Source organism: Botrytis sinoallii (genome assembly GCF_014898435.1).
Source record: "Botrytis sinoallii strain Bc 23 chromosome Unknown BSIN_030, whole genome shotgun sequence".
Lineage (NCBI taxonomy): Eukaryota > Fungi > Ascomycota > Leotiomycetes > Helotiales > Sclerotiniaceae > Botrytis > Botrytis sinoallii.
Genome location: NW_024066057.1, coordinates 384,881 through 407,779, shown reverse-complemented (window position 1 = coordinate 407,779; position 22,899 = coordinate 384,881). Strand labels below are relative to the sequence as shown.

Below are 22,899 nucleotides of genomic sequence, written 5' to 3'. Positions count from 1 at the left end.
AATATGACTAGCAGTATGAATTGATGTAACTTTGAGCAGTACTTTGAGCATTAAAATAACCCCCTAGTTTATTGCCTGAGTTTGTATGTCTATATATTTGCTGTTATCGTTGTTTATTGTCAATTCTAACGATTCTTGTCGTTTATCAACCCCTGATATTCATCTCATCTGATCTCTGATTCAGCTGACGGAGATTCAGATTCTAGCTCATTATTGCTCACAAAGATACTAAAATTCTGCCTCAACAATACACACTCTCCTAGTTTGAATATTAAATTGAATTTTAATTGCGTGCAGAAACAGATCTCAGATGACAAGATGGTATTTATAAATTGTCTAATCCAGTGGCCACATATTGATACTCCGATCAATACCCCCCCCCCCCCCCCAAACATTCGTCCCATTTTGATTGAATACAGCCAGTCAAGAAATACAATCAAATATAAGTCTACAGCAACAACATCAATCTATTCAAACTACTGCTGTGTACATAGAATGCCTTCAAGTACTCCTATAGTTTCGAATTCCCACTTGCAGGCTTGTAACCGATTGCAATCATCAACTCGTTCATCATCCCAGTCCTCAACTGACATTTTCCAGGTCTGGAGGTCCTTTCATTTAGTTTGACAAGAAAATAAACCCTTGGGGAGGTTTCTGCATCTTAAATAGATATGGACACGTACAGATATCGGCAACTAATGAAGCGGGGAGATCTCTCTAAGCCCAAAGAGTGGCAACAGAAGAGTTTGCATGGCCAGCAAGTGAATCTAAAGCATACAAATTCCATGAAAGTACATCAAATCCTCCCGAAAACCGGAACTGTTATGAACAAGAAAGTGTGAGTCAAAAGAAAATACTCCCTTAAACCACCAAAAAATCCTCGAGACTTTAATAGTATAAAAGACTTCAAGCTCACACCGGAAAACATCAGGAGAGTAATACAGATCATGTATGACCCTGATATAGGATTGTGGAAAGTGTGTGCATTGTACATGAATTTGAATTTGCTAAATTAAGATGTAGAATCTACATGAAGTAGAGAGATTCCAAGTTGATTATGAAAATTCATTAATGGAAAGTTCGACAGTAAAAGATTTCCCTTGTTATCATCATCCTATACAATCTTTATTGCGATTACTATCACCACCGCTCAGTTATGAGAGACATCGCTATGTCTTGATTCAGGTCGCGTCTCTACTGTTTCAACCAAGTCCCAGCGCTCTTGCAATTTTATAATCAATTTTCACATAGCCAAGTCGTAAACTATTTTCGGACTCCTCGAGTCCTTCTTATCAAGTAATGCTTTGACCTCCTTGTATATCGATAAAGAATTATCATGGATCCCCTGAACCATTTATAACAAAATATCAGAAATCACATTGAGGTTTTGTTTCCAGCACACACTGATGAAGTGAATCTCCGCACTGCAATTGCAGGGATATGAGGAGCAGCAAGAAACCCTTGAAAAGGTTATTCAAAGTTACTGAACTATTTCTTAATCTATAAATGGCACGCTCAGAGTTATTTTTGTCGAGGTATAATGGTGATGGATAAAGCCTAGCAGATTACACATGAGGAGATATTGTGGTACACTAGATACAAGAATTAAAAATCTTCATGTACGCGAAGCCTACTTTTCTGATCTTCCTGGAAGCAGATATGTTTTGATATCTATCAAAACAAGAGAAAAATAAAAACAGTGATTTTCAACATCACAAAATACTTTACGCCGTCACTAAGCATTTTCATTGTCTTTTATTCTTCTATTCATAACCGAGATTTAATTTACCCGTCAAGATCAACTTAAGACTTTCACCCTAACAATGATCTATCAACATATTTATCAATGAAATTTCTATGCTGAGAAAATGCACAAGCTCTCCCACCCGCATCGGAGAAGCCTCTATCGCTCGAGGTGCTTACATTCAAAAGCAAAGCACGAAAGACGGCTTATATACACATACACTTGTATAAATCCATATACCAGCCACCTTCCCTATCCGAAATAAACCACTAAGAATTACTCGTTGCCCGTATACTCATCACCCCAGTCTCTCACATTTCAGATCTCAGAACCCACCCCAAAATCTCTCTTATATAACTCCCTTCCCTTGGCCTCCAATTCAAACCCTAGAACATAGACATAGAGATCGGGTATCGTTGCGACATGGTTTCGCGAGCTTGCTTTCTCTGATATCTCTATACACTCCGTGGATAGACTTTGAGATTTGGGTTTCGGAAAGAGGTACATCGTGTTTTGTGTCTGAGATTTTTATTTTATTTCTTGGAGGTGTATGAGATTGGAAGATAGGAAGACTAGTAGTGCATTGGTGAGTGATAATAATGGCGTAAACAATAACAATAAAACAATAGAAGATAGAACGACAACGATGAACTAAACAAAATCATAGCTGTACAAAGTATCCAGAACTTCATGCAATACTCGACATATGATACATATCAAATCCTCGCCCATCAAACCTCGAACTCTAGACTCAAATTTTCTTTCCTTTTTATGTAATATGTATGGAAGGGTATATTCGTAACGGAGAAGGGGAGTTTAGATAAAATTTGCATAAGACTAATGAGGCTATCCAGATCCGAGGAGTCTACTCAACTGACTACCTATCAACTCGAAGAACATAGATTTTGACGATGAATATCTCAACTAACCGGTAACATTTTAATACAGCAATAAGTTAAACATGAATAACAATAAAAACTCGACTAATAACAACGATAATCGCCGTCCTGAAACACTTACAATCCCACCAATCCCCTCACACCTCACAACCTCACAATCTATTCCCCGTCGCCCCAACCTCCAAACATCACACACCCAAGATCGCACTCCCATCTCAGCCATCTCACCCCATCTCACCACACTCCCTCAACATTAAAATCTCTTCCAAACATTACCCGTTGCTGTACCCATCCCTCCTATTCCCAACAAGCCAATCCCTTAAATACCCAGACTTCAAAATAGAGAGTCAAGAATCGAAGTATAACTTTAAACTTCCGAATTCGGAACTCCGAGTTCTAAGCGAGAAATTTTTTAGTCTGGGAAGTTTGAGGATACCGTATAGTAAATGAAAGGATAGAGGGATGGAGTTTTTAAGCATGAGTAGGTATCTGAGGAGGAAGGAAAGAGAAGAGGTGAATATAGAAGTCCTACTCCTCATTGACTCCCCTTCAACACTTGCAAAAACCTCTATATAAACCCCCTCCCCTGTCTCAATCTACTCCTCAAACGCGCACAAAAAAACAAAAAGAAATCTCCTAGGCTGGAACGGGTTTTTCCGCTATCTTCACCACTACTTTATAATATGAAAAAGACTTCAATTCTTTTTTTTTTTTTTTTTTTGCGACGTTACAAAGCTAAGAAACTGCGGGATTTTGGAAGATTGGATTTGATGATGATGATAATGATAAATACAATGATGATGGGAGGGGGGTTTTGATGATAGTTAAGCATTCCTATGAGAATGACAATAACAATAATTAGAGATCAGACATGGAATACTTAAAACTCAGATGAAGAGAGGAGATGAAATATAATAAGAGAAGATATAAAATAAGATTTGATTATTCATTGTTGAATCTTGTTCTTCTTCTTTCTCTTCTCATCATCATAATAATTATTCTCCTCATCAAACCCTACCTAATACACACTCATACCCACACCCACATACCTATACACACCCCTCTTCCCCTCTCCTCCCCCAAAGATCACACTACACTCCATCACACACCATCATCTTCAACTCCTCCAAATCCACACTCACACCCACAGCTCCAACATCTCTCTCTATCACTATACTAATTAATATCATATACTACAAATAAATACCTTCAGGTATCCCTTAAAGATAGATAGGAAGGATGAGGGGTTTTGTAGATAGAATATAAGAATAAAAATAACAGTAAGAGTAAAGGAATATTAAAAGAGGAACAGAATTATAATCAATAATAAATGACTCTCATACTACTAAAATTAATATCTTTTTACTTTAACACTCAGTAGATTCTAGCCTATTATATATATATTCTAGTCTCTATCTATAGAATCTAGCTTCCACTTATAAAATCTAATCTATTAAAGCTAGATTCTCCATCTTATTACAAACACCAACCTTATTATAGATTCTAACATTTACATCCATATCATATATTCTCATTACAAACAATACAATTCTGATCTCAAAACTATAATCTAGCATCTAGTTATTATAAAATCTCAATAACTATTTATACGAGTAAATTTGAGTTAATTTTAGTAATATTAAAATAAAATAAATATATTTATTTTTACGATAGTAGTATTAGAGTAATTTATTGTATAATAAATCAAGTAAAACGAATAAAATTTTATTTTCTTATTCTTTTCTTTCTTTCTTTCAAAAACATAAATAAAAATTCATTATAAAAAAAATTCAATAAAATAAAATGAATTTGAATTATAAAAATAAATATAAATAAATAAACAAAGAATAAATTAAACTAAATCAAAATGAATTAAATTAGATACCCCGAGTCTACTTAGATATATCTAAAAAATCGAGATATCTAAACTCAAGAGAGAGTTAGTTAAGGAGAGTCAGTCGAAGTAAAATGAGTAGAATGAAATAAAAGAAAAAGAAAAAGAAAAAGAAAAAGAAAAAGAAAAAGAAAAAGAAAAAGAAAAAGAAAAAGAAAAAGAAAAAGAAAAAGAAAAAGAAAAGAAAAAGAAAAAGAAAAAGAAAAAGAAAAAGAAGCGAGATTGGAAGGAAGTGAGAAAGTTAGGACTACCTACCTACCCGAGCTATCTAAAAAAAAGAGTAGAGGAAGATTATGAATAAGTGTTTTGAAATAAATTTGAAACGAATCGAGTAAACAAACAAACAAAACAAAAGAACAGAAAAAGAACATTCTAAGTTTAAACAAGATCAAGATGAAAACTTTAAGAAATAAATGAATGAAATGGAAGTGAAAAGAGTTAGATATTAGGTAGATAGGTAGGTCGGTAGGGAGTGGTTTTTTTGTGTCTTTTTGATTAGCGAGTAGGGAGAGTAGGGAGAGGTAGGGAGGTAGGAGAGTCGGGCAGAGAGGAGGTGGGCGAGGTAGGGAGCGTAGGGGGGGAGGCGGGAGGGGAGGGAGATGGATGCGACGCGAGGACGAGAGACGAGACGAGGAGAGGAGAGGGAGAGAGAGAGGGCAGAGCGAGCGAGAAGGAGCAGCGCGCGAGCGAGCGCGCGGCGAGCGAGAGCGACGAGAGAACGAGTCGAGGATAGACAAATAAACATAAACAAATAAACCAAATAAAATAAAAAATAAAACTAAAATAAACTAAAATAACTAAAATAAACTAAAATAAACTAAAATAAACTAAAATAAACTAAAATAAACTAAAATAAACTAAATAAACTAAAATAAACTAAAATAAACTAAAATAAACTAAAATAAACTAAAATAAACTAAAATAAATCAAAATAAATCAAAATAAATCAAAATAAACCAAAATAAACAAAAGAAAAAAGGAAAAGAAGTATATCTATAAATAACCTACCTACCTATATAAGAAAGAAAAAAATACAAGAGAAAATAAATAAAAAGAAGGAGAAAGAAAAAGAGTAACTAATCAGTATTGAGGATCAATATAAATAAAAACAAATTAGAAATTTAAAATCAATCCCATCTCATCTTCTCTCTTTTTATAACATTGAATGAAACATATCAGATAAAGAGAGGGAGAGATAGATAAATGAATGAATGAATGAATGAATGCCTCCCTTACTAAAGTTCCCCCTTTCAAACTTCAATCTCCAGTTTCCAAATCCAAAAACACCCACCTACGATCGCGGAGTTAGCAACTACTAGCCAAATCAATCTTTCAAACACACACACACACACACACACACACACACACACACACACACACACACACACACACACAAGACAAATACCCGATAAAATAATCTTATCCATATCATGCATTTTATCCATTTTACCATTTCCCCCATTTTATCATATCTACACAATCCTACAAATCCCTATGAACTCGTACTCGCACCACCTCTCCTCTTGGCCGCCGCTTTTTCCGCCGCTTCTCTCGCTCTACTTTCCGCCGTTACGGGTTCCCCTAGACCTGGTGGTGGTAACCAAGTCACCGTACCTTCTTTGGCAGCTTGGAGACGTTTTCTCTGACCTTCTTCACCGGCGCGACCGAGGACTCCGGCTATGAGTTGGATGCAGCGGAGACTATGGGGGTGTTAGTGTGTATTTCACGAGATGGGTGAGAAGAGGACAGGAGAAACTAAAGGAAAGAGGAGAGAAAGGAGAAGAGAAAGAAGAACAAACCTGTCATCATTTGCCGGAATCGGATAAGTCACCCAAGTAGGATCGGCATCCGTATCAATAACCCCAATCGTTGGAATATTATGCAGACCACACTCATGCAACAAGATATAATTCTCCAACGGATTCAAACAGATCACCAAATCCGGTTTCAGCGCTTTCCACTTCAAAAGTTTATCTTCATAGCCCGCCACACTCTCATCAAGAGCATCGACCGCCTTAATCGCACACTTTGCCAGAATTTGATCACCATTAGTGATACTACCCGCCACCCATCGATTAAAAAGATGACAACCCTTCGCTAACTCCGCCGCCTTGACGACTGCGGAATCCTGGCCTGCGCGCGTGCCTACGAAGAGGATAAGTCCCCCATGATAAGCCACACCTTCGACAACTTTCGCACAGCGACGGAGATGCGCGGCGGTTTCTTCAAGACTGATAATGTGGACGCCCTGGCGAATACCATAGATATATCTCTGATTTGCGGGATTCCACAACTGCGTCGCATGGCCCAGATGAGATTGACTCGCCATGAGGAGTTCGAGTGTTACATCTTTGGGAGCGGGAGGGTTGACGATGAGTTGATGGGGTTCGTAGTGTTGAGGGACGACGGATCCTAACTTTGCAGTTCGTTTCTTGATGTGGTTGAATCGGTGGAAATCTTCTGCGACATTGGGAACTTTGGGCCCGGGGGTTTTCTTTTTTTGAGGGGGTGTGAAGTTGCGGGTGAGGTGGAGGGAATTGAGTGTGGCTTCGAGGGAATTGGTTTGTTTGTTGTGGTTGTCTATTGAGGCTTCGAGGGTCGAGGTCTCTGTTGAGAGAGAGCAGGATTGGGAGAGGCGGAGGGGTGCAGCGAGTGCTTTTCGGCCTGTTTTAAACTTCAATTAACAGCCCATGTAGACAGAGATACAATTATTTACCATGCCGTATCGCACTATTTCTTAATATCATTTTGGGGGTTGTTATGGCTATTTTGACGTTATCGAGACTTTTTTGAGATCTCGGACATTGATATCACGCTAGTGGGGCAACTTACGCTAACCCCGTTTTGGAACAGTATATTTTTCATGACGGCGACAATATTTGAGACAATAATAACAATCATGGAGTAAAAATCTAAGTTTCACATGTAGCATAAGATGTAAATTCTATTTATTTGCAAAGAAGGGTATAGAGTTGAATTCCCGCAAAACTATCAAATGGTTATCAAAAGGCAACATGATGCTTGTATGACTCCGTCTAAAAGATGGAGATCTACAGAGAATTGAAGTCTAACAATATCAACGCAAGCTCTAAAACATTAGATTAACGGCTCGTAGCGCGAGTCAATGCAAAAACTCCAACAATAACAACTGCAAGAGTTACAATTGCTCCAGGTAATAAGAGCTCATTTGGTACTCCTTGAATGACTTCCGCAGCTGGTGGTGGAGCTGCTGCCTTTCGTGACTTTGATTTGACTCGAGGTTCATCATCGCTTTCTTCTTCAGAATTAATAACACGACGTCTTCGAATAGTAGCTGATGCTGGTGGAGTGGCTACTTGAATGATAGGTGGTTGAGGATCTAAAGTAGCAGCCATTGGTGGCTTCTCAGGATCGTGAACAAATAAGTCGACTTTATCCCGATGGCCATTTCTAGCGAGGACAATTGCTTCCAGAAGATCTTCATCAGTTGTGATTGATACAGAATCACCCTCGTCATCAAGATAACTGAGGGCAAACCCAGATGAGCCAATTTTACCGTCCTCCACGGTTGCTACACCTCCGACAGCATCAATTTCTGATCCCAACTTGCCTGTTACAGCGGAAATAAGTTCAGCTAAACCATGGCTGGCTGTGACTTGAACTCGGTGTACGCGTCCGCTTGGAGCCTTGAATTTGAATGCAAATGGAACATCCTCAGGAGGAATGTCATTATGACGACTCAAGTGTGAATGCGAAGGAGAATCTACACCAACATGTGAAGCAGAATCATTAGGAGCAACACTAGCATCCACTTGACGTTCATGACTTCTTGACATGTCTGGGGACATCAAAGAACGACCGCCAGTAGTATGATGATGACTTCCCTCACCAGATATCATTGATTCATTGTCATGCTCCAGAGACATCCAAAACTTATTCCATGCTGGGCCGCTATCACTTTCACCTGTTTGCATGGTGTTAATTTGCTCCAAGGTAGCATATGTAAGTTTGAGAACGTCAACCATGCCGACAATTTCGCCTTGATCGTTCATGACTGGCAAGTTCAAGTAATGTCCATCTTATAACGTCAGTCAATGTACATCTAAAGGGGAAAAAACACAACTTACCATGCATCTTTCGTAGCGCAGCTTGAATGGTCATATCCATAGGAGCAAAATCCGGGTGCGGGGTCATGACACGTACAACAGAGCAGTTGGAGGGGTCCAATCCTGGTGCGATAACACGTAAAACGACATCTTTGCTTGTGAAAATACCAGTAATTGATCCCCCATCTTGTACAAGAACAGCCGTGGTATGGTTCTCCTTCATCAATGCAGCAGCCTCCTTGACCGATGTTCGTACGGTGACAGTGGTAGGTGGAATTCCATTGAGGACGGATTCCAAAGTAGGTCCGGACATTTTTGATCGAAGAGCTTCCACATATTGAATGATTTGTTGGGGTTGACTGGATCCCAATTCAGATTGAACACCTTCTAAAGCATCGTAAAGCTTTCTCGATGAGCTATAAGCCCGCTCCAATTTTTCCATAGCATCGTAAAAGCACTTTGTGATGTCGAGAATACCTGAAATATCTTGGTTCTCGTCCATGACTGGCAAATGACGGAATCCCTTTCTAACCATCAAATCCAAGGCATCGGTAGCACTGGTGTCGGTTCTCGCACAGAGAGGATTTTTGGTCATAATCTCTGCGATTGTGATATTGGCGGCCTTGATTCCTGCTCCAACCACTCGGAATGCCAAATCTTTGGCAGTAAAAATGCCTGCAATACGATCGTCATCATCGGTAACTAGAACGCAATCTTCTCTCTTTGCTGCCATCAACTGTGCAGCCTCTGCCACCGTGGTATTCGGCTTGATCTGGAGGGCTTGACTTGGACGAAGGGCGAGAACGGTTCCTGGCGGGGCTTTTCTTGTTTGACGAGCACGACCTGTCGTCTTACTCTTCTTACTGAGATCCGTCTCGATCTTCCGCCGGATGGCCTGTGGAACTGTTAACCTCGATTTACTTTTTTGACGTCTAAGTTGCGGCATGGTGGGATGGTTGGCAACTGCACACACACAGCGAACGAATTTCTTGATATGCAAAGGATTGATAAAAATGGCGACGGGGGGACAAGATGAAACTATAATTTGAAAATGATATAACGTACCTCATCCCTCTTGGATTGTTTTGCTCTGCTTGCACTCATACTGGATCCACCGACTTCACTTTGTGTATTTGGAGTCGTTGCATTTGTCGCATGAGAATCTTGTGCGGGTCGAGGGATATTCGACGCAGGACTATTGCTAAAGACAGGCAATTGACCGCGCGCCTGACCGCTGCGACTTGGTGTCCCACGCATTGTGCCGGTAGTGGATGCCATGATTAATTATGCGCTCACAACTTTATGAACGGGGGACCTGATTAGTTAGGTTGCGAGGGAGTTAGGGAGTTACTAGTAGTCGTAGTATGTATGATGATACGCCCAAGGAAAATCGGGAGAAGCCAATGAAAAAAGTTAATTGTGCATCATCTATAAGGTCAATTAATTATTGGAGAATGGATGGACTAGAGTTGAAGAGGTGTAGATTCATTAAGTTTCGAAGTTTCGAAGTTTTCGAAGTGTTTGGAAGAAATTCCAACGAAATGAAATGGGAACTAGTAAATCTTCACGAAATTGAATTTTGGATGGTGTATCTTTCCGGGACGCTTTGGGAGGTATATAATAGTCCAGAAGAGATTGAAGTACGAGTGATAGTTGATAGGGAAACACCGCAATTCCCATTCAATACTTTACCTGGACCGCCCACCACTGGAAGTAGAAGAAAATGAATGAATCTTTGGTACGCGATTCCACCCGGAGATTGAATTGAGGACGATATTTCTTAGGAGAGCTCGAAAAGGAAAATTCAAATTGGAGTGATCTCATGATTGGGTTTAAAAATAGATACTTGAGGATTCTTGGTATGTACTAGGTGAGGACTAGGTGAGTGCTGGGTAGGTACTAGGGAGAGAGATATGTGAATCAGTTTCAGATTGGAAATTCAAAATGATTCATGGTGAAATCATCAAGACTGTATGTGGTGTTTTGTATGTGGCATGTGGTATGTGTGTGGTATGTACCTAGGAAGTAGTATGCAGATGTAGATGTAGATGTAGATGTAGATGTATGTAGTATGGAGGATCTAAGATGTAGTAGAATGTGGTAGGTAGGTAATCATACCTCGTATCTAGTTTATTGGTTGTCCTAGATATCTAGACAGCAGTCATATAATAATATTGATGGAATTTGTACAGATGATAAAATATATCTATTAGGTAGATATTGATAGGTAGTAGATAGATATATAATTATGATTACATAGTAGGTAAATTGATGATACTAGGTAGGTAGGTATATACCTCATAAGTATAATATAAATCAGAGGATAAATCAAGTATAAATCAAGTATAAATCAAACATAAATCAAGTATAAATCATCCAACATAAGTTACACAACAGAACATCCATATTTTATTAATTTAACCATCATCCAGTCAGCACTCGAGTACTTATTATCACTACCTACCTAGGTAGATAGTTCCCTACTTATCTTCCTATATCCTTCAAACTTCCCTTCTCTTCCCGTCTGGCAATCGGAAAAAGGACCTCGGGATAATCATCAAATTGACTTTGTATACAATAATGCCCATCTCCCTCCATCTCCCTCCACCTAATGCTCTCTCCCTCATAAACCTTTCCCTACCTGAGTTAATTGATTGGCCATCCTCACCAAATTATCGATTTTGCTTCCTGCGTACCCTCAGCTCACCATTTTAATAAACTTTATCCAAAGTTTGATATTCACAAAGGCCTAGGACAATTCAATTCAATTCAATCCATCGTACACGGATCATCTTATTAAGCTCTTTTCTCTGGTATTTATCTCGATTGATCTTGATTCATCTCTCATTGGTTCATCACACCAAATTCGTTGCTATCCCAACCGACCCTCGGATTTGTTGATTTTGGCGCCTGAGATAACATCAGCTTTCAGGACGCGCGCTGGACTATCTAAACCTTCAATTCCTCTCTTCGCTCCCCTCATCCTTCATTTATCTCTCCACACATCCCCACAAATTCACATCCAGATTCAAAAAAAGAATCATATTCTACCAAAGAATCAATTATATTCCCTACATTTTAATCCTACCAAAAGTAGATCACACTTCCTCGACCGGAGAAGACTTTCGTTAGAAACACCCCCATTAGCTAATTGCTCCATTGACTTCCAAGGGCTGAGGAAGTCCTACATCTATTACATATAAAAAATCAAGACTCAAATAAAAAAAGAGTCAAGTACTGCTGAACAATCCTGAGATCAACATTTGCCCGGCCTAACGGCTTGCGCTGCGTGAGGTATGTATGTACGATTATGGATATCTAGACCGCTCTATCTTCATACATCGATCATCGCGCTAATTCATGCATTGCATAGTCTCGGAACATATAGGTTTGCTTAATTGCAATACTTTCAATCGACATCATTTCCGAACTCTTCGAGCATTCATAATGCTGTCTAATCCATCCAACAACCTTCAAAATCGACATCGACAACATCGACGCCAAAATTCGACTCCAACCGCATTCGATGCAGTGAAGGCAAACAACCTGCCACCAGTCCAACGACATGCCCACAGACGTGGGATGAGTCTGGATACACGACCACGTCCAATTCAACAGCAGGGTCAATCGGTAAGTAATACTAACATAGGATATCAAACGACACAACAGCATATTTTGCGAGAGACGCAGCAGCAGAGACTGGTTCGCCCGGGCCAGCAGCCAATTCCTATCTACGACAATGACGAGAATCATTTTGTTTCACCACTCGTCACCCCACACAGACAATCGTTCGACGCCGCATGTTCAAATCCATATGAAGTGCAAGGACACCAACACTCATATTCATATTCCGGCCCCATGAACCCGATAATACCAGTCGATCCAAACTTCAATGGGAACAATGAGTTCGACTTCTTCACCACAAACACGGCAATGACACCAACCTTCATGGAATTCTTTCAGGATTCCGAGGTACCAAGTGTCCATTCACAACCAAGTTCTGCAAATCACAGCAGAAGATCATCGAGAAGTATTAGTGGTGTCATCTTGGACAGGGTTGCTCAATTCGAGAATCTAGCTTTGAAATCACCATCAAGACCAATTACACCTCCAGATGCAAACTCTACCAGTAAGTTGTCATCCTAGGTTTTTCGGATATCTTCTCATTGTTCTAGATTACTTCCCCCCCGCTCCACTAGAAAGTCCATACGACCGAACCATCAAGCTGGAGCACATCCCACAAAGATTTCGTGATGATTACGACACATCGATGGAGGAAACGATCAAGCCTAAAAGTAATCAGAGAACCAAGAATGTTTTTGACGACATGAGACGAGAAGCTGAGATGAAAGCTGAACCTGCCCCACTAGGATCAGGACCCATACCCACTGCCAGCACATTTGACTCCGCACCGATGCCAACATCGAATTTCATGAACATGTCAACTATTAACCTCGATTTTATGAAAAATGATCCACAATTTCAAGCGGCACAATACTCACCGACTTCTTCTAATGTTTCACAAGATCTATCATATCCCTCATCTCCAGAACAATCTCGAAGAAATGTTTTTAGAGATCCTTTCACAAACAGACCCATCTTAGAAGCGCCAGACATATCGCCTTACCCTATGTCTAATTACTCTCACGGTCTTCCCGCTTCGGAGCCAGCTTGTAGTTCACCTGCTCAATCCTATCGACGATCCGAATCAGTCTCGAGTATCAACCTCGAAGAGTCAATTACCGATACGGGAATCACCATTGATGATATCGCTACCTACATTCAAGCACCGGAACCTGGCGACACAAAGTGGCTTTGCTTGTATCCAGAATGTGGTAAGCGATTTGGTCGAAAGGAAAATATCAAGTCACATGTTCAGACCCATCTTGGGGATAGACAATTTCAATGTCCACACTGCCACAAATGCTTTGTACGCCAACATGATCTCAAACGACACGCAAAGATTCACACTGGTGTAAAACCTTATCCGTGTCAATGTGGAAATAGTTTTGCTAGACATGATGCTTTGACTCGCCACAGACAACGTGGGATGTGTATTGGTGCTTTCGAAGGTGTGGTAAAGAAGACAGTAAAGAGAGGTAGACCGAGGAAGAATCGACCTGATGATGAAGAACGTGTTGAAAAGGCATCGCGCACTCGAAGCAAAAACAAGACGAGTCCTTCAGAAACATCATCATCAGAATACTCGGAAAGTGCATGCGCCCAATCACCTCGTAGCGATCTAGATATCCTTGATGATAGACCGTTTGGAGACTATGGCTTCTCTCAAAGCTCTCTCGCCACACACGACAGCTATCAATTCTCTAGAGAAAGGTCCTCTTCGGTAGCAGCGTCAATATCTTCAATTTCCTCCATGACATCAATTGCCGAATGCGTAGAACCAAATTCAATACAATCAACGCATGCGCCAAATGGATTCCGGACTCGACTCAACTTTCCTGAGCACCTTCGATCAAACTCTAGATCACCCACCAAATCTGCACAAAGCAATTATTCACCACCTGCTTTGTGCCAGTCATCTTCTTCACCCACGGCTAGCGCCAATCAATATGACCTAGATGCCGTCTCAAATAGTGGTGAACTCAGTAATCTTCCAAATATTACAGAGCAAGATGATATGTTCTTGGAGGCTTTTGCTGTCACAGGGAGTACCAGCATTACTCAACTCGAACGTGATCCAGATCTTTTGATTGGAAAATTCGATAGTATGTTTGGCGTAGCAGCTGATAATGCTGGCATGTTCAGGAATGAAGAGGATGTCTTCTTTGGCAGTCCGTGAGAGAATATTGGGATATTTCTTCCAACTTCTTTGGATTGAAACTGTACACTAGAGGGCGTGGAATTTTAGGATCGGACAAAATAGGATGGTTTGGATGGGTGTAGGATTTAGGACATCTTTGGGTTTGATGGGGGGTTGTTCATCTACCCATTCTTTTTAGGCGTTGTTTATATGTGTGTTTTTTTTGGATTTAGTTTTGATTTATTGATTTTATTTAGTTATGAGAATAAGGAATGAGGATGGATGAGGATAGGGTGATGAGGTGATGAGGTGATCTGGGTGGTAGGGATGCACAGGATAGTGCTAAGTAATAACAATTGCACGCGAAATATTTATTGTTATCGTCGATTTTGAAATAGTGTTTTGAATGTATAGATATAAATGGGTGTTGTGATGATGAACCTATTGATTCATTATGTTATGTAGGTATTTGAGGACAAAAGTTGTAATTTGATTGTTATTCAACAATGAGGTATTTGATATTTACTTTATCTGTCTTTTTATAATCTTGTCACAGCTGCTTGTCTTTTTATTTGTGTTGTTACTTTATTGAATTTGAATTTGGCTTTTGAATTTGGATATTGAGGTGTATGAATATTAATTTGTTGGTTTTTTTTGAGGGTTTTGATTCTTTTGAGGTGAGGGGGGTTGGGGAGGGAGGGGGAGAGGGATATGATATGATATTTCTAGATAGGTACCTATGAATAAAACTAGGTATCCATAGGTAATAAATAGCTTACAGGGGAGGGGGTTTCCAAGGTTTCCTTCCTTTAAAACCTGGTTTTTATGATTAGATATTAGATATTAGATATTAGATATTAGATATAAATAATTAATTATTTCACTTGTGATTTTATTATTTTCAATTTTTTTAATATTGGATTATTTTTTGGAAATTAGATAAATAGATAGATAGATAGATATTGAGGATGAATGAGGATACGGTGTGTGTATGGAAAATATGCGGGTTGGTTGGGTATGTTGGGTGTTTTTGGTGTAGCTAGGTAGGTAGGTAGGTAGTCGAGGTAGTGTGGAAAAGGAGTCGGTTCTTTTGGTTTGATTTGGTTTGGTTTGGTTTGGTTTGGTTTGGTTTGGTTTGGTTTGGTTTGGTTTGGTTTGGTTTGGTTTGGTATGGGTAGGTAGGTAGTTAAGGTAGTATGGAAAGGAGGTGGTTGGTTCTTTTAAGGTTGGTTATTAATGTAATGTAATTTTGTTTATGTAGATAGGTAGGTAGGTAGGTAGATAGGTAGATATTGTGAAGTATTAATTAATTGGACTTTATTAGTTTTATTCCTTTTTTGGGGGGAGGGGGGGGGGAGGGGTTATTTCTATTATGATTTTTCTATAGTATAAATGAATAGGTATAAGATATAAAGGATTAATTTAATTACTCTATGATTTATTGTTTTTAATTCTTTTGTATTGTATTATTTTTGGAAATTAGATAGATAGATAGATAGGTATTTAATAGTAAGAAAGAGAGAAATAAAAGAAGAGTTGGGTTTTAATTCTTTTATTTTCTGGGTTGATTAGTTGTTTATGAGATTGGATTTTTTTTGATTTTTTTTTTGATTTTTCTTTTTTAGATAGATAGGATTAGTGTTTTTTTTATAGAATATAATGTTATATTTGGATGATTATTTTGAGAGGATTATTAGATTATTATAATTTCAATTAAATAGATGATAGTATTCGAATAATATGAATATTAGGTCTTGGAGATAAGCTCTTCTTATTAAACTATATGATATTGTATACTTAAATTATTTAGTTAATTGATGTTGAATAGGTAGGTAAGTAAAGATAGAAATTTAAATATATCATGCTTTGATTAATTGATTAATTAATTAAAGGAGTTGGGTAAATTTTGTTTTGAGGTTATGGGTTATGGGGTGGGAAGGAGGAGATGAGGAGGGTACTTCGCTTAAGGATTTCGGATTAGGGAAAAAAGAGTGGCTGAGACGATCTCTGTTGGCGGGTTTATTGAATGGATTATTAGTAAAGATTATGTTCCTATTGTAGAATGGAATAAAATAACATGCCCATTTTCGAGATTCAAATGCTTGAGAATGAGACTTTGGAGAGAGTAGTTGGTTTATCATTACATACTGGAACAACGATAACACTCTCATGTTCAATCTTCAATATTCAGATGCCTATGAATATAGTAGTTTTGAGACAGTGATTATTACCAAGTTATTAAGAAGGCTAATATTAGTAAGTACGTAGGAATCTATACTTTATTAGAAAGCTTTTTTACAGAATATACAAGGGATTTTTTAGGGGGGGGGAGAATATTCTTCGGTTAAGAGTATTTATTGTCTTTCTAGATTATATGAAAAGGGAGGAGACATCTGGAGATGATTGTGAAGATGTTCGGTTTGATCGGATTATCGTTGATTGCTGGGTGATGGAGAATGAAACGTCCACGGTATTTGTAAATGGAACTGGAATGGATCCGAGGTGAAAACCTCAGGATTGCTGGAACTTGAGGAAGATGGATAAAAGGGGCTCTGTAGTGAACGAGAAACTGGGAATGGATGTGTGTAACTAAATGAATGTGAGAATGAGATTTGTGCTGAGGAAGTTGTAGAAGTCAAACGAACGGGTGATCTAGCTATCGTAATATATAGTGATGAATATTCGAAAATCGTTCTTTTATATTTTGGATTGTGAATTTGAACCTGAGAATTGATGAAACTTTGCATGCGGTGGATGAGGTCTAGTTTGGATATGTTAGATTCTTGATTTGATAGATCGCTAGTATATTCGCTCCGTTCCTTGTCTGTTGTGTTTGATAGGAAGACGTGCGTACACAAGAGTATCGTATACTTCACTTCATCTCATATCATACACCCCTTACAACAAGATCCCTATGATCGGCGTGCTCATCCACTTCTGATCCAGACTTCGGATGAATGTGAAAAATCATAGATACTACAAACTAAGTGGTTCAATTTACTCGATGTTCACTTACAATTCTAGAGACTATTGAATTCGCCTAATGTCTTAACGCTCTTCTAATTACGAGGAAGCTTCTCACTTCGTTTCATTTTTCTTCTTGACATTTCCTTCTTGTAAATGATAATTGATTGGGCGTTTGGGGAGGAAGGGTTTCATCATCCACTTGTGTGGGTACCTGACAGGTATCCAGAGATCGTTAAATTCAGTTTTTATAAGTTTTTGGAAGGAGCGACTTTAGTATCATACCGCTCTTCGTTAGTCTTGTCTTTGGTTTGCTCTACATGATTGAATTTCTTTCTTCGTGTTCCTTTTTCTTCTCAATTTTGTTCTTCGTTTTCTTATGTTCTTACAACGAACGTGGGTTTCTTTTCTTCTTCGAGAATCTAAACTACAGTTATCCGTCTTGCCTAAGACAGACTTCACCAAGAACAATTGGCCATCAATCTTGCCTTCAAGTAAGTTTCAACATCATCCAATCAATTAAATCTGCAGCTAACAGCTCGCAGAATGGATAACTTAGTTGAGGCCGACAACCGCTTCAAAGTTGAGCTGAGAGAACCTCTTATAGACACAACAGGTTTCAAGCAAATTCATGTCAGTAACGTGGAAGGAGATTTCCTCAACATTTCGTTTCGACGCACTCTTCGTGTTCCAGAAAGTGGCAATCGTTTGAAAGTACCTCCAGACTTTGGACCTTTTCCTATCTACCCTTTTGATAAATATAAAGATAAGTTTGATCATTCTGTATCTACAAATGATGGAGTCTTTATCCCGATCTATCTTAAGTGCTTCCCTTTCCATAAACTTGACTGAATACAATGTTACCGGTCGAGAAATGCTGACCGAAAGTGAAAGAGCGCGAGGCAATGTGGATCCATTTTGAGTCAACTGGATATTTCGCGGTGAACGTCATTATCGATGGCGTGAATGCCATCTCTGGGGAATCTAACAAAAGATGCTTATCAGCAGATCTCAGAAGTATAGCATTAATTTACGAAAAAAAATCAATTCAAGATTACATTGTTGCAGGAAATTCTGGTCAAAGATGGTTGGACGGCGTCAAGACAAAAGAGGACAAGATCATGCAGTTTTTCGCGGCCCCGAATCAAATTATGGCGCCATCAACCAAATCCTCAATCAATTTGACTGACGGTATTCGTAGAATACAATTTGAGATTGTACCACAAAAGCTGGACACGACAAAACGCATGCCTATCACTGTGCGCACGCTCTTTAGCAAAGTTTTTCATATAAATGTCTCCAACATATGTCTTGTGAACGATCTCATGAAAAAAATTCTAGGAGTAACTAGCATTCCCTGGGAGGAACAGCGAATCAATTTTGCAGGCCAGCAACTTGAACCTCGTAAGTCACTTTGGCACGTTGTATGACCAATTGCTGACTCGTCAGAAGACCGTTATCTGAGTTTTTACGGCATTAAGGCGGTACGTCATGATTACATCTGCCTTCGATATAAAAGATTGAAATGAATCGCTTAAGTCTGACTTTATCTACAGGGCTCAGAGATTTTTCCTGACCTTTTGTGTAGGCCGCAGGCCGAGATCTCATGCTGCCCAAAAACATATGTGCCAGACAACAGCAGGAAAACGACTATTAAAGTATCCCGCGGCGATCAAAGAGAGTTACGGTGAGAAAAGAGATGTAATAATTGCAGATGCCAATACAAACATTGTGCAAGATATCGAAGTCGATGATTTTGACGCAGAATCCTGGGATACGGACAATACTTTGATCTTTAACCTGCAGATGATAAATACACCGGCTTCTGAAATCGTACTAGGTATGAAGCCTCCGCAGTGTCCTATCCCAATGGCAATGTACAAAGAACATAACCGCCAACTCCTTAACATCCACGATAATGATGAGGAAGGGAACGATGATAACCAAGATGAAGACGAAGATGAGGACGATCACAAAGTTTTCAAGTTCACAACTGATCAGTTGGGCGCGAGGGGTAGTTTTGCTCCGGTTGATGAGATGAAAGCCAGGTTGGGCGAGATATTTCAATTGCCAGATGATGATGATATTTGAGCTGGGTGGAATGAAATTTGAATGGGTAAGATATTTTTCGGGAAATATCCGAGGCCAAATCGATAAACACTAGGGACATGATCTTCGAACGTATTCAAAATGCGTAGTTTGACTTTATTATGATAGCTACAAACAACAATATTCTCTACTTTGCCTCGAATCAATGAGAAATTGTTCATTTTTGTGACGAAATGTTGATTGGAAGCAGAAACACTACTTGAAAGTTCCAGTACGGCGGGTTGGCTCATTTCACTTTGATTGCTGACTTGTTCTTTCTGCTGCCTTTTATTTTTCCGAAGATATCTCCGCCATTCGCAATAATAACTTGCAAGGAAATATTCAACTATATGAGGTATTCCTGGCAATTTAAATTCGCATAACTGCTCGGAATGTCGCTTCACTATCGCTGCACCGTGAATGAATCAGTCCTCTAGAGGCCAGCTCAAATTTTCTGAGGGATTTTTGAGGTGTTATGAGATGTACTTTCCAAAAATTTGATTCGTGTTTTTTGCTTTAAGTGTAAGTGGGAATTGAAAAGTAAATGGCTGCTAGGTACTTGCTAAACGGGATAGCTATAATCAAGGGCACCACTACGAAGTACCTATCTGCCACAGAACTATACTTTTAATATCACACATCTGGTTTCAATTATTTTAAGAACATGAGGAATTACTGATCCTCTTTTTGATTCTTTGTATTACGGTTTGTAGGTAGAATTGATTTACATATTGAACCTAAATCCTCACAGGTCCTATAAGCAGAGGCTGCAATCACTTACCGATATGTCACATTTGAACATCGGGAAAAGCGCATGGCTAGGTCTTGCTTCAGCCGCTGAGGATAGGACGTTGAACACTTAGAGGACTTTCCCAAGTACACTTGCTACTAACAAAGCCACGAGACCACGTCGAACTGTAGATGTGAAGGCGTGAATGAGAACAAAAATCGTTCAAAACGAACTTGGGGGTAATCAGAAGACCACGGAGGAACTGAAGGAATTGGAATCATGTAAAATTATAATTGTCCTATAATTGGGAGTAAAGAGAGGATTTTCCCGTTGCGATTTAGTTTACGCAATCTACCTAGAATCGGTGGCAAATAATCTATGGTACAATAGGTGGAATTCACGGACGGAAATGATCTTCAGCCCAACTGCGGATTTGATGAAAGTTCCGACAAGTATGAGGCTCTCTCCAATCAGCCACCACTCTACCGGCGTCATCTGACCAACTGAAGACCATGGGGGTGAGGTCCCCATGGCACTGCACAGTCTGCCTGAGATAGTCGATGCAGTGATCTATAATCGCCATCAGCGATGCTATTCTGTACGAGGTATGGGTATGTTATACTACTCACCGACGTGCATCCTGTGGATTCTATGGCTTTCCTTCTGGGGATAATAATCCGGATCTAGAGCCATCCTCACTTTATTCTAGATCTTTGTTAACTGTCTTGCTAGGCAGGCTCAAGGCACTTCAAGTCATTCATGTTAACTCACCACACAGTGAAGGGTATGCATCACATCTAGACTTTTTATATCATCAGCTTCCATTAGACATGAAGTACAGGAGAATACTGAACTTACGCAACTTCGTAGTTGCCATGATCATCTTTCCACGTCCGGTCGGTCATACTCTCGGCTTCGTCTCCAACAAGGTTCATATATTGACCTAAAATTAGTCAGTTGCGTGTGGCAATCATTGTATCTACTTACTCACCTTTGAGTAGTTGACTCCATGCTGCATCTATCTCTGGTGAGGGGTTTCCAACATACTGAGGCTCCCCTTCGATTGTCTCTCGGTATAGTGTCCCATTCTTGCGGAAGTGAAGACCGCCAGTGAAACGAACAGTTTGTTCAGAAATTACACTTTTGATTGGATCTTTGGGATTTCATATGATTAGCCAGTGGTCTGGACTTCATTGAATGAAAATAATACCCAACTCGGTAGTGAAGCCTTTGAGAAACCCATTGTTGATTTGGGCGTCTGCGAGACGACTATGTAGCACAAATAAGGCGATAATAAGGACTGGAAAGACGGCAAATAAGAACAAGGAAGCGAAGTAGAACGATCTAGAAATCGACACTTTTGAAGAATGGCTGGTTGTCACTGTAGCTCGATCTTCGGTATCGGAGCCATCTTCAACAGAGACATACTTTGTTGTATTGTCGGCCCAAAAGAGTTTTATGAATGACATCTTTGCAACAGAAGATTTGAACAGAAGTTCGCTGATGAATAGCTGGTGTATGGGCGGTAGATTTTGATGTTGGGGATACAAGGTTCCTCGGTGTAAACTAGAGAATCTTCGCAAGGAAATGCCATGATGGTGCAATGTCTGAAATCTCAACTAGATCAATGATTATCTCGAGAGGGATTCTGGGAACCGCGTTTCCCACATAATCTCACTGGACTCCGAGAACAACTTATGGAGCTCCGTTGTATCTTTCTTCATGGAAAGTCAAAATACGAGGTCAGATCTGATAAGCAAAAGAGATTAATGAATTTGGGGACGGTGAAACGACTTCGATTTCGATCTTCATGATACCTGTTCTATGTTCTCCACTGCGGGGGGCGTAGCGCTTAAGTATCTGACCAGCCTAGCGGGGTAACATCCTAGGACTGCGAACTTAACTTCACTGAGCTGGGAGTTGTGAGGAGTATACGAGTGTACGAGTACATTAACTTTCTTGATTGACTATCTGATTGAACTGAGTGGACAGTGCCAGGGTATTGCTCTTGTTAAACGCTGCTTGAAAACATTACCGCTGTACTATAGCTATGGTTGAGCAAAATATATATTTTGAAGGACGATAATATAATCCTATGCTATCGCACTTTTTGAGTGGATTATACATGGGTTGAAATACCGTATTCTTTTGAGAAATAGGCCATGCGCTAGCAAGGTTCATTACTTTAAGGTTATTTTGAAGCCAATTGGCTCCCTTTTAAGTAAAATCAAACATCTCAAAATAAAAGTTTTCAATCGAAATACTAGGCATTTGATAAATAATCCATCAAAGAGACAAATCAAACAACTCCGATGGTTATCGCAACCCTAACTCACGAAAAACTTAAACAATTAATCCTTGCTAGCGCATGGCCTATTTCTCAAAAGAATACGGTAGCTAATTAAACCATTAGAATCCCTTCCCTAACATATAGTCCCTAACATATAGGATTTAAAACACGATTAATAACTGGAAGCTGATTGGTCGAGAAAAAGTACGGATGCCCCGTGCGCGAATATCGGAGGTTCGGGATTTGCGATAAGAGAGATAAGGAATTAGAAAGAGGGGATTAGAAAGAGGAGGGGGAGGGGATTAGATTTATTAGATTTATTAGATTTAGGCTTAAAGACGCCTTCGGCGCCCTTATGCGAGCTAGAAGCGAGAGGCTAGCGAAATCTATTTATTATTATTATTATTATTATTATTATTATTATTATTATTATTATTATTATTA

At 39.4% G+C, this 22,899-nt stretch overlaps 5 protein-coding genes across 5 annotated transcripts; 2 read left to right on the top strand and 3 right to left on the bottom strand.

Moving 5' to 3' along the window:
- Nucleotides 1–6,029: 6,029 nt before the first annotated feature.
- On the bottom strand, nt 6,030–7,284 carry EAF02_011203 (uncharacterized protein; the record flags this gene model as incomplete). The annotated part of the gene is made up of 3 exons (XM_038907249.1): nt 6,030–6,237; nt 6,337–7,201; nt 7,254–7,284. 3 exons carry the CDS (start codon nt 7,282–7,284, stop codon nt 6,030–6,032), a joined length of 1,104 nt encoding a protein of 367 aa, XP_038752993.1.
- Nucleotides 7,285–7,638: 354 nt separating this feature from the next.
- EAF02_011202 (uncharacterized protein) lies at nt 7,639–9,900 on the bottom strand (the record flags this gene model as incomplete). Its single annotated transcript, XM_038907248.1, has 3 exons — nt 7,639–8,594; nt 8,644–9,517; nt 9,688–9,900. The coding sequence occupies 3 exons, from the start codon at nt 9,898–9,900 to the stop codon at nt 7,639–7,641; spliced, it is 2,043 nt and encodes a 680-aa protein (XP_038752992.1).
- A 1,317-nt stretch (nt 9,901–11,217) lies between these two features.
- EAF02_011201 (uncharacterized protein) lies at nt 11,218–14,886 on the top strand. The gene is made up of 3 exons (XM_038907247.1): nt 11,218–11,916; nt 11,996–12,751; nt 12,798–14,886. Exons 2-3 carry the CDS (start codon nt 12,070–12,072, stop codon nt 14,420–14,422), a joined length of 2,307 nt encoding a protein of 768 aa, XP_038752991.1. The 5' UTR covers nt 11,218–11,916; nt 11,996–12,069; the 3' UTR covers nt 14,423–14,886.
- A 2,840-nt stretch (nt 14,887–17,726) lies between these two features.
- EAF02_011200 (uncharacterized protein) lies at nt 17,727–19,438 on the top strand (the record flags this gene model as incomplete). The annotated part of the gene is made up of 5 exons (XM_038907246.1): nt 17,727–17,841; nt 17,886–18,148; nt 18,244–18,751; nt 18,800–18,831; nt 18,980–19,438. The coding sequence occupies 5 exons, from the start codon at nt 17,727–17,729 to the stop codon at nt 19,436–19,438; spliced, it is 1,377 nt and encodes a 458-aa protein (XP_038752990.1).
- Nucleotides 19,439–20,562: 1,124 nt separating this feature from the next.
- On the bottom strand, nt 20,563–21,634 carry EAF02_011199 (uncharacterized protein; the record flags this gene model as incomplete). Its single annotated transcript, XM_038907245.1, has 6 exons — nt 20,563–20,735; nt 20,795–20,870; nt 20,937–20,967; nt 21,024–21,108; nt 21,157–21,318; nt 21,376–21,634. 6 exons carry the CDS (start codon nt 21,632–21,634, stop codon nt 20,563–20,565), a joined length of 786 nt encoding a protein of 261 aa, XP_038752989.1.
- Nucleotides 21,635–22,899: the final 1,265 nt, after the last annotated feature.